The sequence below is a fragment of the Heterocephalus glaber genome, unplaced genomic scaffold (genome assembly GCF_053883595.1).
Source record: "Heterocephalus glaber isolate CG9 unplaced genomic scaffold, H.glaber_assembly_v1.0 deba00001689, whole genome shotgun sequence".
NCBI lineage: Eukaryota > Metazoa > Chordata > Mammalia > Rodentia > Bathyergidae > Heterocephalus > Heterocephalus glaber.
Genome location: NW_028258414.1, coordinates 940089 through 959436, shown reverse-complemented (window position 1 = coordinate 959436; position 19348 = coordinate 940089). Strand labels below are relative to the sequence as shown.

The 19348-nt window shown below is 33.4% G+C and overlaps 1 protein-coding gene across 15 annotated transcripts in view; it reads right to left on the bottom strand.

The window, feature by feature from the left end:
• Positions 1-19348, bottom strand: part of Tcf12 (transcription factor 12) — a 384470-nt gene that overhangs the window by 47080 nt on the left and 318042 nt on the right. For 12 of the 15 annotated variants that reach the window (XM_087199164.1, XM_021237170.2, XM_021237171.2 and 9 more), the window contains one exon: positions 240-345. In XM_087199164.1, the coding sequence (XP_087055290.1) occupies positions 240-345 (106 nt within the window). Of the gene's footprint in view, positions 1-239; positions 346-11773; positions 12476-19348 lie in introns of those variants that run through there. The other 3 variants (XM_004855750.3, XM_087199165.1, XM_004855751.3) reach the window with 3 other exon arrangements.

Here is a 19348-nt window from a genome sequence, read left to right as displayed (position 1 = left end):
ATAAATTCAATCAGTACTCAATAGGCACTCCAATGGTTTGTTTGATAACCCAGTTAATTCACAGTAAGCAATATACAGCAGTAGAAAACTATAAAGCTGAATTTTAAGTTACTTCAGTCTCAAAATACCTAGATAATGTATAGATAGCTGCACAGTTATTTTCTTTCTTCAAACTTTAAAATATGGGCTAATATACAGATGACTGTAGTCATATGTGATGGCTGTTTGATGTAACTTACCTTGCATAAAGAAAGTGCTAGCAAACATACTGGTTGGTGGCTTAGGAGATGGATAACTAGGAGATTCACGGTTGAAATCATCCGAATTTGGAGATGGTGCATACACCTTAAAATTAAAAAGGAAATTTAATTAAAATGTAAATGAATATTGTATTACTTATGTAATGTGAATCCTATATTCCAAAAAGTACCTAAAAAGCCTATCTAATCCAGAAAAAAAAAGGACTACCATAAATACAAAAGACATTGCCTGAATCCACATAAATAATGTCAAATTTAGCTACTAACTATGTTTCATTTTAGCTAGAAAAAATATTCCAAATATCCATGAAATTGTGTCTTGGTGTGAAATTATACCAGGTGGATAAATAAAGTCATTAAGTGTTGACTTAATTACGAAGCACAGATCTCACATTGGATTATGATTAAAAATCTGACTGGACCAGCTGGGCATGGTGGTGCAGCCCTCTAATCCCAGTACTCAGGAGGCTGAGGCAGGAAGATTGCCCTGAGTTCAAGGCCAGCCTGGGATACACAGTGAGTTTAAAGCGAGCTTGAACTACACACTGAGACCTTGTCTCCAAAACCAACCAACCAACCAACCGACCGACCAATCAATCTGACTGAGCTAACAAACGTCCTCAGAATAGACAGAATGGTATAAAAAGTGAGTTTATAAAATTCATTCTTTTGCTGTCACAATATTTATCAAAGAAAATAAAAATGAATTAGATAAAAAGTTGCTATCTTTTGTTACTCTTAAAAGGTAACTGTGAGAGGTATAACACAATTATTCAGAAACTTTTAAAACTTAACAGCATCAGCAGATACATTAAAACCAAATTCTGTGGAGGAGATTTAATTCTTTGAAGTCTGGGCCTACTTTATGAGAAATCTAATTTAATTTGTTAAAGCAGTATTAATGTCCTTTGGTAAACCTTTGCTTCAGATAAACTACCAACATTTTGAATTAGCAAATGATCAACATTTGTATTACTTTGGAAAACTAAATAGGTACCAACTGACCACAATAATCAAAACATAATCACACATTCTCATAACTTCTAAAACCAAGAAGGAAATCAAATGACATTGAATGTCATGTGTTGTCTGTAAAAGTAAGGAATCGGGTATAAGGGAAAGAAAAGATAAGCTATTGTGAATAGTTTATAAAATAATTTCTTTTGTTTTAGTTTAAGGGTACATTCATTAAATTTTGTTGCAAAATAAATGTTCTTAGTGTTCACTTAACCGGAAGAAAGTGACATATTAAAATTATGGGAGAATGTGTAAAAAATTCATATTTTTGTATAAACAAAGTTTCTGGAATTACACACAAGATATTAAAAATGGTTACATCTCTAGATTTAGAATTGTGAAGGTCTTTTACTTTATACTCTTCCATATGTTATTTTTACACCAAGCATATACTTCTGAATACTATGGATAATAATAAAAATAGTAGGGAAGCACACTAAGATTAAAATGGGAACCATTTTTATTTACATAAATTATCAATTATATATTTATAAACTATCTGTAAAGACCACTAGAAAATTACCCTAGCCTTCCTGAGACTCAGTTTCCTCATGTAAGATGGTGCTAATAGTAACTACATATCTGGGGGGTTGGTAGGAAGATCAGATGAGATAATGGATGGTAAAAATGCTTAGCATGCTGCCTTGGTAAGAAGTAAACAGTAAGAATGAGCTCAGAGTATCTTCATTCGATCATTCAATGGAAGCAGTAATGCTGTTAAATATTGCCTGTTAGTCCTCAAATGTTGTTTCTTAAAGAGTTTTTGTGTGATAGGACTTTATATACACAGAACTTCTCCCAAATACTAGGTTTAGAAACTTGCTTTTACTCTTCTTCCTAGGTTTGATAATTCTAGCACAAGTGTGACTTTTTAATGAATTGGCGTTCAGGTTTGTTTCCTACCTTTCACATCCCAGATGCAAAACCCCGTATCTGTGGTACCTGAGAAGTTTGGGCCAAGATAAGATATATTCCTAAGAATTATCCAGAAGGACCCTAGATAGGGGGATATCGCAGATAAAAGTTTGTTCATTATGTATATATTAAACATACTATTCTAGTTTAAAGCTATTTCATAAAAGATTATGATAGAATGGAATAACATAAATGTATTGGAAATGAATAGGGCAGGATGACAGGCAGGCAAAGTTTTCAGGAAAGGAACTTTAGACTATTTTCTTTTAATCAAGCTTTTTGCTCTAATCTCAGCCAAAACTAGATGTCCTTTCCCTGTTTGTATATAGATTTTCCCAAACTAAGCTGAAACTACAAAGAGTAAGTAAATCCACAGACTTAGCCAGAAAACACCAATGTGAATCAAATTCAGAAGACAGCATCATAACACATGCTTTTTATCACGTGTGTATTTACTATACATATCACTCTTGTTTCAAAAGTATGAAATATAAGGGCCTGGAATTTAGCTCAGTGGTTCTGCCGTCTGCCCCGCAAGCGGAAGGACCTGAGTTCGATCTCTGGTACCAAAAAAAAAAGTGTGAAATATAAAATTCTCTAATTCTATTTAGGTTATAAACTGAAATTACATATAAACTTCACATTTGATAATTATGAAAAAAGTTCTGATGGATCATTTCATGCAAAAAACCCCCCACATAATTTGTCAGCTTAAATTTCTACATAATTTGCCAATTTATTTCTTTATCCTTCAACCTATTCCATTCACTGTAAGTCACACAGGACTTATGCTCTTAAATTTTTGAATGTTTGCAATTCCAAAAGAAAGTGAAGGAACATACTTAACTACTGGTTTAAAAACTGATGTTAAAGAAAAAAATTGGTAACATAATAAGTAATTAACGGTTGTTAAGGAAAGCAAGGATACCAAGATAAACCACACAAAGCAGAAGGCTCTTGTCTATTTTCTTGAAAATTTTGAAGATGAATGAAAAAAATAGGCCTGTATTAGAGGTAAAGTTTGTTTTTAATGTCAATCTTTGTATATAGGCTTTGAAAAAAAATGGAATTTTAAAGGTTAGCTCCTATTAATAAAAAGGGTAAGCAAAAATTCTAAACTACTATATCATTTATGTTCTAATACAAGTTCAACAATATCATCATAATAAAAATGCTTTCAAATACATGGTCGCATAGAGCCCCGACTAATAGCATTTCTAACTCTACTTTTTGTATCTTAACCAAAGCTTGCAAAAACACAGATGCAATGTTGTGAAGCAGCCGCTATGCCAGTCTCTATTTTTCAGATCAAAGACTTCTTGCGGCAAAGCACAACTGATGTGGTCTCAAAGAGTTTATTAACTCCAGATGTAGGGAAATACTGAGCCAATTCCACAAAAAGAGCAAGTCCCCTCCTAGTTACAATCAGTACTGGCCACAAATTAAAACCAGACTGCTTATGTCATCTGATCACCTGCACATAGATGCCACTTTTTTTTCTTCTAGTTAATGGTCTAATCATGTATTTTAATCTCAAAGATGACTTTGTATCACAACAAACAATCTTAAAATTAAGAGAAAGGAGTATTCATGCTTTAAGATGATTAAATTCTACTAGGAGTCAATTTTAAAAAGAACAGAAAAAAGTACAATTAAGTACTTTAAGATTTTTTATTAAAATGTGGTAGACAGAAATTTTCTTTAGAATTCTAGTGTCCAATTTCTGAAAGCCAGGCACCTTGCAGCTGTAATGGGACCACCTATTTTTCTTACACACTTAAACTTTCCCCTTGAGGAATGGCAGTAAGAGAAACTGTGAGTATCTGATGAATAGGCAATCCTAACCTAAAAGAATATAACTGAAAATCTGATACCTCAGTTTTATCATTATGAAGTTTGGTTGAAAAGAACAAACTCATATCAATATCTTCATCAATGTCCTCATTCTACCCAACCCACAGTGACTTTTCAAAACAGGATAGCATACTTTAGGGATGAATGTTTGCAATTACTCTTAACAGAGAGCACACAATGATCTTTGGAATGTTTCAGCTCATACAACCAATTAAAGAAAAAGACCATCCTCTAGAACTTTGAGCAGAGAATGGTCTTGCCCTGGATTTGGGGTCACCGACATGTCTAAACTGAATGAATCATCCAAGCAGGACAGAGGGAATCTGTCTTTGCTAAATTTTCTTTAATTGGTCCTGATTTCAAAGCATCCTTCCTGTGACTAATACTGAAAACATTCCTGTGTGGTAGGAAAGCATAGTGATTGAGAAAAGGTACAAAGAAGTAGCTGCTTTGTATAAAAAAAGATAAGCAGATCAAAGTCTGTACGGTGGCTGATACTTTACATGACCTTAATGATGAGGAGACAGGTATTTCTCGTAACTGTATGGTCCTGTCCAGGAACTTTCCACGCAACAGAAGATGCACGATCTAGGTGAGCGCTGCCCACTCACAGAAGTGCTCCACACCGCTGCTCACTACAGGGCCACATGAGCACCTAACACCCAAAACGTGGACAGCACATCTGAGGAACCAGATTTTAAGTTTTATTTTACAAACAGCCATATGCAGCTAATAGCTAGTATACTGCACAGGGCAGATTTAGATCATTCTCCTTTATTCAGCAGTTAATGACCATATGCATTACTCTGAAAGAAATATTCTGAATTCTTGTAAACCCCAAGGCCTATGAAACTGGCCTAAATGCGCAAACATTTTGGGAACACTGTCATCTAATTTTGGATGATGAAATATGGAAAAGCTTATCTATTTTTCTGAACATGCTCCAAAACAGAACAGTTACCAAGACTTCAGTATATTTGGACTCCTTCATCAAGATGATTTGAATAATAGTTCTCTTTAAATTCTACTATGTTCAAAATCATTATATACTTTACCATGTGCTAATATGGACTTACAGCACGTGAAAGGTCTATGCTAATAACAGAAATTATCTTCAGTACAATTTATATTCATCTACCACAATAATAAAACCAAAAGAAAACATTTGGCTGGTTTACCTTACCATCATAATTTTTTAAGTGAGAATTTGATAGTATAATCAGGAACATTTACCTTATCTGATTTTTATATAGTCATATCTTGTATTAAATTTTTCATAAGATCTAGCTGAGTACTTAAAACTTGAAAGGAAAAAAAAAGTCTAGATCAATGAGAAAAGGAAAAGCCTAAGTCAAACACTGTACTGAAAACTGTAATTAAGCCTCTGGGTATATAATTTAAAAATATGTACACTGACGAGTCAGCACTAACAAAAACTAGGTAATGTGCACAAGAATTTATTTTTTTAGTGTTCAAAGTATTGCTGATTAACCTATTACTGTTCTACACACAGTAAAAGCGGTGGTCAAAATACACAGTGAATGTTTAAATTAGAAAAATTATTATAGCAAAAGACACACTGCCATTAATCCCCCTTAACACACTCCTCCTTGCTTGGAACATATCCCATCATTTTTGCCATTTTTTTTTTTTTTTTGAGGCAGGGTCTCCCTTTGTAGTTCAGGCTGGCCTTGAACTCCCGGAGATCCTCCTGCCTCAGCCTCCCGAGTGCTGGGATTACAGGCATGCAGCACCATGCCCAGATCTTTTTGTCACTTTCTAAAGCAGTTCTGGAAGTGGAGAGTGTCTTTACAAGGTGTGATCAAAATATACTATGAGGGCCGGGGATTTAGCTCAGTGGTTTCGCCTGCCTCGCAAGTGCAAGGACCCGAGTTCAATCCCCGGTACCAAAAAAGAAATATATATATGCTATGAACTCAGTGGCTGCTGACTGCCATCTAATTGAGAGGCAGGCTCATAAAAACATTACAGTTCATACTCATCCATCTTATTCACCACATCTGGCACTGTGTGACTTCTGGCTCTTCCCCAGAGACAAAATGACCACGTAAAGTAAACGTTTTGAGTCAATTCAGGACATCAACGCAGGCATGACAGTGCAACTAAAGACACTCATGAAAGAGGATTTCCAGAACTGCTTCAGAAAGGGAATGTGTCTTTTAACATAAAAATTAAGAAAACAAATCACTGTATTTTTTTATTTTACATACAAATTTGTTCCTACTATGTCTGAACTTTGTAGGATGCAAACTTAGTAAAAAGAGACTGTTTAAAAAGTGTTAATAAGACTTCTGTTTTAATAACTACATTCATTACAGTAAGTGCTTGGCAGCTATGAAAAAATCAAAGATTTTACTAAAAATAATTTTCTATGTTTTTCTCCTCAATTTAGATCAATTATGTGGATCTAAAGTTGTATGATTTTATGTATATCCTTAGATTTAAAAAAAGGTATCTTGAAGCTAAATTTTGAAGTTCCTGAAATTTAGGTACTTCTTTTTACTTGTCACTTCTCTTGTCAAAACTAAAACATAACCCCAAGGAAAATGACATAAAACATTTAAATAAATTTGATAATTAGCTCAATGCTTTCAGTAGACATATTATATAACATACACATTACATAAAAATAGCAAATTCTGCCATCAAATCCAATCTGCAGCTGGAGTTATAATTCTAAGCCTAAAGAGAGAATATTTCAATCATTCCAGGAAAAGTACACCAGAGCTGAAGGCACAGGCATGGTAAAATATGACATCTGAAGTGTTAGAGCTGGCACACATAAGCACTCTCTACGGAAGGCTCTTCTCATCTAACTCTCCTGTTAAACACACACCTAGAATCTCTGTTAAAAGGGTTAATACACGTTTATTTTCAACAGTTTCCTAAGTAAAAGGACCAATATTCTTTCCCTAAAATTTCTAGAGACATGTTAATAGGTAAACTTCTTTAGAAATAAGAATAATTCCAGCTTTCAATACAAAGCATCTTAAAATCAATTACTGCTTTTGCTGCGTAACATAGTTGACTATTACTAATTTTTAATTGCAAGGAAAATTTCTGTAGTACATCAACCACATTTTTATTAATCTTAATATTACTGGGCACATTTCACTGGTTTCTACTGTAAGTACTATTATCTTCCTAATACTTGCAATTTTTTTCATGAGAAATTAATGTCTAAGAAATCTTCTCTTCTAAGGCAATATATAAAACATATCAATATGTGCCACCTCTTAACTATTTATATTGAAATAACAATTTTGTGGGGTTGGCGAGATACTTCAGTGGTACACTGTTTGCTGAGCATGCATGTAGCTAAGATTAAATATCTAGCACTGGGGGGAAAAAAAGCAAGCAAACAAACAAAACAAACAAAAAACAAAACCCCCAAGACCAGCACTTGATCCATTTCCTTCAGCTTGTCCAGATCAAGTAGAAAGGAACATACATTTCTTTCACAAAAGCATCACTAAAGCTGACCTGTGACAACAAACTTTTCTGGCAAGAATTACAGTTTTAATTCAATGGTATTTGCATCTATTTGAGTCAAGAAAGAAAACTGGGCTCATACACTATAATGTTGGATAATTTTGGTAAACAGAAAAATAACAAATAGCAACAATAAAAACCCAATAAATCCAAGGTAATTTATATAAAAGGATTTGTCATTTGATGTCTTTTAGCATTCTACATTCAGAGAAGTTTTGTATGACTTCATGTTTTCCCTATCATAAAAATGATTCATTTAACTATCTGGGCCCACACAGAGTCTGGAAATTTGATTTAATTGTTACTTTCTTATGATAATGGCAATAAATCCTTCAACAAAGCAAAAATGCAGCTCTGTATACTCTCATATTGATTTCTGTGCTTTTATTAACTGAAAATTTTTATTTGAGAAATAAGTTTTAGACAAACTTACAATGTACAGTAACTAGTTGTTAGTAGTCTCTAATTCCTATAAAAAAATAATTACACAGGCAGTCAGGTGCCAACAATCATGGCTAAACCGATTTTCAGGGTATCAATTTTATTCGAAGAGACCTGCTAGTCTAATTTCCTGAGTTTTTAAACATATCTAGGATCGTTTTAAATTAAGCTAAAAATAATAAAAATTTGCTTGACTAACCACACCAATCAGTATTCATAAACTGTTACTGTGATCATATATGCAAATACAGTTGTAAAAACAGTCTACTGTTTTTCCCAGGCACACTTTCTTTCCAAGACAGAATATTTTAAAACAAATGGTAGTAAGGGCAAATTTAGTTTAGCCCTTTGCTATGAAAGAATAATTCATGTGTCCTTGGATGACATAAAATAGAAAACCTGATCTTGAGTGATGGATTTGGGTTCAAATTTTGACTTACTATCTGGATGGAGTTTGAACAAACTACTTACCTTGAATCTCATTTCTTTTAAATGTACAAAAACGATGCTAGTTAACAGCTAAATCACAAGAGTAGTTGTGAGACTTAAATAAGAACACAAAGTTCCCAGCAGAGTTCCTGGCAAAGAGTACTCCCTACAATCATGTTACTTCTGTCTCTTCTTTCCCAGATTCCATCTGCAGAAGCTCAACTTTCAAAGTGTGTTTCTAGCTTGAGGTTCTTTGTTTTTGTTTTCTGAGACAGGGTATGGCTATACAGTCCAGGTCAGCATTGAACTTACTGTACCCCAGGCTGGTCTTGAACTAATGGCAGTCTGCTGGCCTCAGCCTCTTGAGTGCTAGGATCACAGGCGTACGCCACCACACCTGCTTTAGTTTGAGTTTTAAATTTCAGATTTCTGTTGTATCTCATAAGATTAAAGTAATTCTCTGATACAATAAAAAAGACCATTGTGTCTCTTCTGTACTGCTATAGTTTTTATACCTGGAACTAAGAAAGTTTAACCAAAAGTTTGCAACATCTTTAATTCAAAACCTAAAGAAATGGAGGTCACTTAGATCAGAGAGAGGCTGAAACTTCAGTCTTTAAAGAAAACAAAACGAGAGTCTTTTCTGCTCACAAATTTCCTCTCTTTCATCTCTAAGAAAGACTTTCTACCATTCTGGATAAAGGATATTATTTGTATCACTGAGATAACTGAATGTGGGCCGAGTTGTTAAATACAAGCCTCAGAAATTCACTATTTGTTATTTTTCAAACCTCAAAAAGGGATGTTCAAAATAATTTTAATTTCTCTATCACAAACACATCTTAACGCCTTATGCCATGATGCATAATATAATTACATAATAAAAAGTTATGTATGACATAGAACATTAATCTCTTTTCAAATAATGGGGGAAAAAAAGAGTGACCATTTGGCTTTTCTTTTCTGCACATATACACCCAAATCTATTATATTTCTAACAAGACCACATTGGCTATATAACTTTAGGTAAAAAATACAAAAGGTTTCTTCCTCTTTGGTTAATCTGTTTTTTCCTAGAGTTTCTTCAGTTCTATTAAAGACCACAAACACCTTTAAATGTATGGAACTAACTTGAAAACTTAAAAAACTGGAAAAGGATTTAAGACCAGAACTGCTCAGGATTTCTCACTCTCTCATAACAATTGTAATGGGATGTTAAAAATGAAATAATTGTGAACTAATTAGCATTTCAAAAATATTAATGTATTCTATTATTTTAAATCAATAAAATGAGATTAAAGAATTAGCTCAAAACTAACCTGTTCAACATGAGAATTATATAAAATTTCATAACTCAAGAGGTATGTTTCTCTTAAGAGTCTATAAAGTGTTAATGAAACTGCTAGTTTTTACTATAAAGGATTGATAGGCACACATTTCCTAATATATACTATGATGCATTTATATAGTCTTTACACAAAATAAGTACATAACACAATTTTTTTATTGAAGGAAACTAAAGCTGTTGGAGACTAGGAATTTTTAAAACTAAAGGGGGATAAAAATAAAATACATGTAAGGCTAGGGTTATGTGATTCAGAAGGGCTAATATACTATATCATCTCTGTATGCATTTTTCAAGAACATATAGGTCACCTTTGACCTGTATCAGACACAAGCTATCAATTTTCAAACTACACTGCCCTATCACAAGCCTGTGAATACTTAATACTATACTATCAAAGCTGTCCCCACCAACACTGCTCATTGTAGAACAAAGAAAAGTGTTTTAACAGAGCGATCTGTGCTCTCAAAATAAAATCTAAACTCAATTTCAGTTATAGTTTTTTTGCTTCATGAGTTCTGTATAATTAATTTAACTGAACTCACGTGTGCGCACATATACACACCCCACATCCCATCTTCAAACAGTTTTACTTAGAATCAGACACAAAAGAAAAATATCTTCACAGTTGAAAGGCAGTTGGCTAGGAAATTATTAGAGATCAAAATTCCACTTACATTATCCATATAAATCTATCTCTTACTTTTTCCAAATGTCTGCTTCCTATGGGGAGTTGAATGAGACGTACTTTCAATGAGTTTGAAGATATTTTGGCTTGATTGTCATGCACTAAGAAAGCTTCCCCAAAAGTTCACAACCAAATCACTGCCTGAATCCAAAGAGGCTTTTCACCAAAGCAGTCAGCAAATAAAAAGTGCTTTTATTAGTTCTCTGTACCCTGGTCATGGCTATAGGCTACTTCAAAACATGTCAGCAGGCACAAAGGGAAAGGACATACATATCTGATTTTGTACCTACATTAGAAAAATGTAGTTATGATTTTTATCACTTCAAATATTAACATTAAAAATTCTTCCTCTACAAAAATCACTAAAACTACATATGCAATTGTCATAAGACATCCGAGGGAAATTACTTTTTGGAAGATTAAGAAAAAAAATACTGAATTTCTGGCACACAAACAGAAATTGTTATTAGTGTAACATTTTAATGATGTTTATCAAGTACTTTACAAAGATAATTCCTATTGAATCTCTCAAAAAATTCATTCTTTTAAAAAGTATCTAAATCCTCTGTGGTTTTAAAGATAATTTTTGCATAAAGTACATTATTTAATAAATACTTAATATAGTTATATAATTTAAATAATAGAGTAAGTATTTAAAAGAGAAATCTTAATGATATAAAAAGTAATATTTTAAACACCTAACCATGTGTTATAATAAATGGACCAGAAGAATATTCTTTGGAAAATGCATTCTTTTAAAGATAGTGATTTATGAATCTGTAAGGGTCAAAATTTTAGTATGATTGGAAACAGATGGTATCCCAGAAAAGTCAGGCTCTGGACCTGAAACTCCAAACAGGAAATACGGCCCTCACTAGTGAACTGCTTCTCTAATCATTCCCAGAGCTTCATACTTGTTATTTTTATGAATATCCAAAATGACTTTCATCTTTTCTTCCATCTACAAAGCATCAAATAATAGTAAATGTGTGTGCATGTGTACATCTTAAATATAAATAACATGTTTACAATATATGAAAGCATATAAACAAATGTGCTTTCAAGCTCAGTGCTAGTGAAGACATCAGGCTAAAAATAACTCACTAATTTAAGTTTATTTTCTTAACTATTTTAAAAATAAAATAAAACCAACAACTATTGAGTGAATGTGTCAAAGACACGCCCTTACTAACACTACTATTGGAGAAAATAAAACAAAACCTTATAGGTTTAACGGAAAAGCAATTAAACTACACTGCTTTCTATTAAACAAGTCACTTAGAAGCCATATGAGCAAAGAAAAAGGCTTACCGTTTTCCCATTGTAGTAATACATCAGGGAACTGCTACCCATTCCTGGGACAGGATAAGCACAGTACATGTTGAGAATGGTCCTGTTTGCAGCTAATGCACACAGTTTTTCTCCAAGACATACATCCACTCAGGCAATCAGAAAGTCTTCAGTACTATGCACCCACACATGGCTCTACTCAAAAGGAACTTATGCAAAACAGGACTGAACCAACTCACAGGGCACACAGGGAGAGCTTATGCTGTAAGTCACTCTTTCAATTTCCATCAAGTCCTTGCACTGGTACAGGGTACCAATTAGACAAACTTTATGGTACTAAAAGATATTTACTTACAAATTCTAAATAGATACAGTGCGCTAAAGATAATATTCCAAAGAAACACTGATTTCGCCATTTACACGCACGCATACAGGCACACACACAAAGGAAGAGAAACTGACAGGTCCTCCGTTAATCTGTTTTTAGTTTTAATTAGAGCACTTGTGGTGGGGAGACCTTGCTTGCTACACCTCCAGCAACATTACCATCTGGCATGGCCTAAAGTTGATTCCAACTTTGATAAACACATGATCAAGCAATCAGGAACTGGAAACACTGAATCACGTATATTAAGAAGGATCTAGACAGTTAAGCCTTCTATAAAATCACTTCCTGGAGAACACAGACCATCTTTAACTAGCTAGAACAAACCATGCTTATTTTTAAGTTATAAAATTATATTAAAAATTGAAAAGAACATATTTCATTAAAAAGTATTATGAAAAGAGGAAAAATTATCTAAAAACCAATTACTTGTTTTTCAAATAAAAGCATTGATAGCATAGATTTTAACTTATAAAGTTCCTTGAATTTCTCATTCATAACATCAATAAAAAGTTTATTATGAAATGTGGTCTTATAGAACACCTAACATGTATTAAGCAATTCAATTTAAATAGAAAAAATAAAGTTTTTTTTTCCTTTTTGTGAAAGGCTGGTGTTACGCACAGACAAAAATGTATACAGCAGCTAATAAACTAAGACTTCCTCAAAGTCTTTCCTCCAAGTTTACTATTGTTCTTAAAAAATATTTTATTCATGTTTTATGCTAATACTCAAATTTCTCAGAAAGGAAAAATTAATCAGGGTGGGAATAAAAGTCTCATAGATTTTTCTAATGTACTGTAATACTTTGAGTCAAAAGGTTTTAAATGTTGTCTTCAAATACATGTTTCTCATAAAAATATTGTTACTTAACAGTTTTCCAATTTATCTTTTGGTGTGGAGGACTCTAAGCCAGAAAAACAGAATAGCAAACTTTTCTTATTTCTCATTTCACCCCAGCAAAACCTCTTTGTGCTAGTTCCTTGTGTGCCTCCTAGGTTCCAATAGGACTGTGTTAATCAGAGGGGAGATCACAAGATGCAAAAAAGGGTCACATCACTTTAGTTTAAAGGCACCTTTCAAGAAGCAGAACTCCTTTATGAAATATTCTAGGGATATTCCATAAGGGACCAAAAAGCCCCCATTCTTGTGAAACATACTGATCAAATCAGAGTAATAAAACTGGATCAGACCATAAGGCCATCTAACTTCACAATGTTTTAAAAGCTGATAGTATCAGAACAACAACAAAACCTCCCCACACTCTCCAGATATAGAAAAGGCTAAGCAGCAGCTGCAAAAGAACATCACTGTACAGCAGACTATTAAAATGCCAGTCTGCAGAGTGGTGTGTAACTTCCTCCCTCCTGAGAGGCCACAAAGACCCATTTCAATCCTTAGAGAACTGTGTAAAAAGCTTTGATTTACAATTAACAATGCCAAGCCTTAAAACCATTCAAATAAATTTTAGTCTTTCGTAGACAGTCTTCTCTATTAATAGCTACTTTAAAAAAGGAAAATCAATCATTTAAAATAAAAATTCCCTTTTCTGTTAATTATGAAAAATAAACTTACTTTTCAATAGACATTAAGGAAGAATAAGGGGGTGAGGGAGCTACAATATACTTCTTAATTTTCTTTCTACAATCATTGCTCTAACTTGAGAAGAATTTTATACTGATTTTAAAAATCCACCTGCAATAATTAAGCTTATTTCTCTGGTACTTGATAGAAAAAAAGAGAACACTAGTCGTCTGATAAAACAAGCTGCATAATGTAACTCCAACTATGCAAATGTGGCTACAAAAGCACAATGTGAATTTTAACACTTCATCAGTTGCCTTTTATATTATATTTTATTTTATTTATTTATTTATTTATTTTATTTTAGTAAAAAAAGAAACTCAGAGTAGACAATAAAATCAAATTTTTTCTAAAGTCAGCTAATTAAGCAAGTGGGTAAGATTTCTTCTTAACCTGCAATCTGAATGTGAAACAGAATAGCTTTTAAACAGCTGTTGAGTAACTACAAGTTTTGCTTCTACTTTTCATTTTTCCTCTCAAAAGCAGACACAAAACCCATACATGTGTAGGTAAGACCTTTCCTCCGATATAGTCATTTGGTATACACTACTGCCTAAATTGAGATTAGATGTAGAAACTTAAAGAACAAACTACATCTGTACCTGTCTATGCAATATTAGAATTACCCCTCAAAAACAGTATATCATCAAGAAAACTGACAGCAGCTTAAATAAAATGTTCCTATATTCTACTTGTTTGTTTTGGCAAGGTCTTTTGTCATTCCAAAATACCATCTTTTTGAAGTTTGCCTTACCCCAAAGAAACTACATTTGGCTAATGTAGTTCATTTGCTTTATCACAATTATAAATTATCTTCCATGATAAAATTTTTTCCTCAGAATTTTTTTAAACTATGCAACAGCTGCAGAACATTTTTTTTTTCTAAGGAGAATCAAATTACAGGAAAAAATGCATATAGATGGATCAAGTGCTGCTCTTGTCAATGCAGTTGTTTAATCTCTGCCTTTTTTTTTCTTAAAGGAACATGTCAAGGGTTAATCCTGTGACTCAGTCTGACAAAACAAGTCAGCTGGAGACAGGGCCAATTTCAGACAGGCGTGCAGTCTGTACAGGAGCCCTGAACTGTTACGCACTTTTTATCTTGAATTTTTTCCATCCACAATTTCTACATTATCATTTATGTGTTATTCTAAGATTATATGATTAACTCAATATTAACGTCATCTAGTCCAATAACCTAAACAAATCACCAAGTTTTATAGCAAGAGGGTATTACCATATACAAAGGCAACATGATTAATGAAAATGTCAGAAAAACTTGAAAAAAATACAACTTGTAGCCTTACCATTTTTTTTTTATAGTTAACTGATGACTCCTGGTTCAAGGATTATTGCATTTTACTGACTTTTCAAATATGTTTTCCCCTCAAATGTTTCAGGATGTGATGTTTATTGCTATTCATCAAGCAGAGACCTAAACTAGACAAGAAAAAGTTACATTGTGCAATTTATGGTTCTTTTCTGAAGAGTCAGAAAAAGATGTTTTTAAAAGTATACTAAGGTGAAGACTTTTGGGAAACTTCAGCTTAAATTCCAAACTTCTCTACAAAAATTACCTTCCTCTTCTTATTTTTCTGTTCATTGGGAAATAGATCTCCCTTGGAGGGCTAGGCAAAACTTCTTAGAATGCCCCATGCAGCATTTTTATCTATTTTATTAGCTCATGTGTATCTCTGATGTTTGGTTCATTTTGAGAGTCATTTTTAAAAAACTATCCTTAAGCAAGAATGTTCCAAGTAACAAAAAAATTCTAAATAGTTCTCCAATGAAGATTTTAACTGAACTGAATTACATATCTCTAATTAAGATCAGTTAACAGTTAACTTCACTGTATATTCTTCTAAAATAATCAAGTAATAGCCTACCCTCCTCAAAAGGCAGAAAAGTTAAATTTAAAAAGCCACTTATAGGATTCTTCGTGAAAAATTTCAAAATTATTTCTAAGTGAATCAATTCTTGGAAAACAGACTTTCAGGGTAATAAATGAAACCAAACTTAAAAGTTCACATATGATTAATTCCACAGATGGACTCTACATTTCCCTAAAGGATAAAACTGAGTAAATAATACATTACTGGCTATGATGAAGGTAAGGGTGGGGTAGATTTAAGAGTATAATAAATGAGAGAATGTTTAAGTAGACAAATTCAAAATAGAAAGACCCTCCTTCCCTGATGCCTTCTCCTAATTGGGCTTGGACAGAAATGACGTGTGAGTGATGCTGTCTACCAAATGTGCAGAATTTTAGTTAGCACTGCTAACTAAATCAGACACCAACATCCCAATATTACAGTGAACATTTTTCTAGTATGTGTTCCACTGCAAGAAAGGTTATTTCTAAGTGTTGAATTATTCTTTTTCTCATATTTTACCAAATTTACTTTTATAACAAAATGAGCATACGAAAACTCCAGTGAAATAATACATCCCTCTTAAACCAATCCATTAACATTTAATGCATATTAAAGATAATAGTGTTCTATAGACCTGAACTCACACAGTGCTTCTTACTCAACAGCCACTGTCATCTTGCTGCTCAATACATGAGTAAAAAGGTTTCCAATTACTATTTTTCTAATGTATAAGAAGTCTTAAATATCAAAGATCTGATCTTGTGAGCTTTACTTAGGTGACACTCTAAGGAAAAAACTGTTTCAATTAAGCCTTAATTATGAATATCTAAATATCCCCCAATATCAGACTTATTAGTAAATGTTAATGATTAGTTTGAGGCTGGAGGCAGTGGTGCACGCCTGCAATCCTAGCTTCTACTGAGGGCTGAGGCAAGAGGATCACTAATTTCAAGGTTAGCCTGGAAAACCTTTTGTCAAAATAAAACATAAAAAGCACTGAGGCTATAGATGAGTGGTGCAGTAACCCCTGGGTTTAATTTCCAGTATCACAAAACTAAATAAATAAAAAGGACTGGGGATGTAGTTCACTGATACAGTATTTGCCTAACATATGTGAGACAATGAGTCTATTTTCCAGTGCTGCCAAGAAAAAAATTAGTTTAGAGTATTAGTACTGATTATTTGGCTGCTGGGTAGGAATATGGATCATCAAAACAACACATAAAAATACACTGGTTGGAGCTGAAGATGTAGCTTGGTGGTAGATTGCATGTGTAACATGTGCAAACCAGCACATTTACTAGTACCACCAAGAGAACAAAATGAAACAGATCATCCCAAACCATATCTCAAGGCAGAGCATAGACGTGATAAAATTCACACATCAGCAGCTGTCTTACACACAAAACAGCACATTTCTTACTGCTTCTTCAGAAATATCTCAAGTCTAATATGAGTTTTAGAAATGTTTAATAATAAAATAGAAAACATTCATCTGTATAGCTAATGGAAATAATTAGTATATAACCTGCATTTTTAGGGAAAAAAATCATTTGTTTACTCCCTATTTTAACAGCTGTATGACTAGACTGAGGATGTGTAAAAATAGTCATCCCCTGAAGGAGAAATCAAATGTATCTCTTTCTTAGATAAACAAATAGTACTCCCCTAACATCAACACTAACAGAGGTTAACATGCAAATGTCCTAAAAGGCCCTATTAGATACCCCTTCCAATGAGATAGAATTATCATTACTGAGACTGTAAACCTGAAGCAAACTGCATGTTTCTTTTCATCATAAATCTACTATGACAAACCAGTTTTCTTTGAAAAATTAGAGGGAGGCTCTCTGTCCAATTCCTGAGCCTCTTAGTTGTCCATTTTTTTCCCCATGTGAAATATAGTTTGTCACTTCTCATTTACCACTTGAAATAACACTGTGAGAAAATCATTAATGATGTTGCAACTCCATAATCTTACAGCAGATGGCTCTATAATCACAGGACCACCTATTCCCTCTTTCCCTCCTCCCTGTCCTCTGAGAGTGTGTGTGTGTGTGTGTGTGTGTGTGTGTGTGTGTGTGTGTCTGTATGTACATAAAAACACCAAAGATCCTATGCTTTTAAACTCCTCAGTAAACCTATACTTCTGAAGAGTTTTCAAGAATGGGATAAAGTTTTGAATTTGTTAGGCAATATAACAACAAAAACTATAAGGGAACAGTTATTAAATTGCCTATAAAGGATAACAATTTTTGTGAACATGGTCCTGGGTTGAGTTCTCTCTCTCTTCAAGAGTGTCACTCACTTTTTGTTTCCTCTTTTAACCTGTGCAACATTTTTCTTCTGAGCTGAGAAGTTTCAACTTACAAGAAATAGAATAGCATCAAGATACTCAATTTTATTTTAAATTTATTTTTAGAGTCCAGAAGAAGCCTCTTTATCTTAGCCCAGTATTACTTCAAGTATATGTAATCCAAAGCTCTAAATAATTTGAACACTGAGTTAGTTTTGGTCACAATTTATATTTTTGCTTCAGTAAAAATTCTTGCTGGTGGTAGTAGTTTTTAAATACTTCCTTATCTCTGAATAATTAAAAATTGAGAATTTGCCAAAATATCTTTCCTCACATTTATAATGATCAACTAACAAAGCAAAGCTAATTTTTGCCATACTCTTTGGAAGAAATCATGCAGATCCCAAATTTATGAGAGAACCTATCTTTAAAAAAATGGTTTCTTTTAAATTTTGATGACCCTTCTCATTTCATTTTGAAAACACGTCTGAGAAGAGCATAATAAACAGGGAAACGGTGTTAACTGTCCTTTTTCAACATGGAAAAAAACAGTGCTGTCTAATATTTACTATGCATCATCAGTAAAGGTGCTATGTCACCCTAATAATGACAAGTGTCCCTTACCAAACAGATTGAGAAATGGACACAAAGCCTGGGAAAAATCTGTTAACTTAGTCATATATGCCTGTAAGACGCGTATATGCAGTAGAGCAGAAATACTCTCCTCACGATTCATTAGTATTCTACATAACATGAAGTAAGCTGTTCAGGTCCCAGAACACTATGGAGTTATAATATGTAATGAAAAACAGCACAGGACCAGAAGTTAGGAGACAGGGGCCCAGGTTTCAGGATGGCCTCCCAGGAGGTACGGTGGCTCAGAATAGGTCACTGAATCATTTCTACAAAATGCAGGCATTAAGTTATGCTAAAGTTCTTCTAGCCATTTCACCACTATTAAAACTTTTTATCATCTATTCTGCCCCCAAGCCCTGAACTCCTCTTTTGAAAGATTTTTGCCTTCCAAGAGCTTTTTCATTGAGTTGTACTAAATATTTTTCCTTGTTAAAAAGAACAACTCAGAGCCATTTAACTGCCATTTAGACTTCTGATTAAAAGGGAAATGAAGCATTGCCATGCTGAGCTGAAATTATTCCAATGCATGAAATGTGACATCTTATTTCAGTATACAACCCAACTGTTATGTTTTCTAAACCTTTTTAAATCTTGTCATATTACTGTTCTGAAGAGCCAGAGGTGTGTCCCACTGACATAGATGAGATCTAGTGCCACATCAACCTTAAACTGTTCTCTTATAGCCCTATCTACAAATTGCATAATTAAAAGCCTAAACCCTCACATGAAAGGTAGATCCAAAAAAGGAATCTGAATACATAGTTGTAACTTCTCACTTTCAAGATTCCAAATGCTTTGTCTTTTAATAATTATGCTAGCAA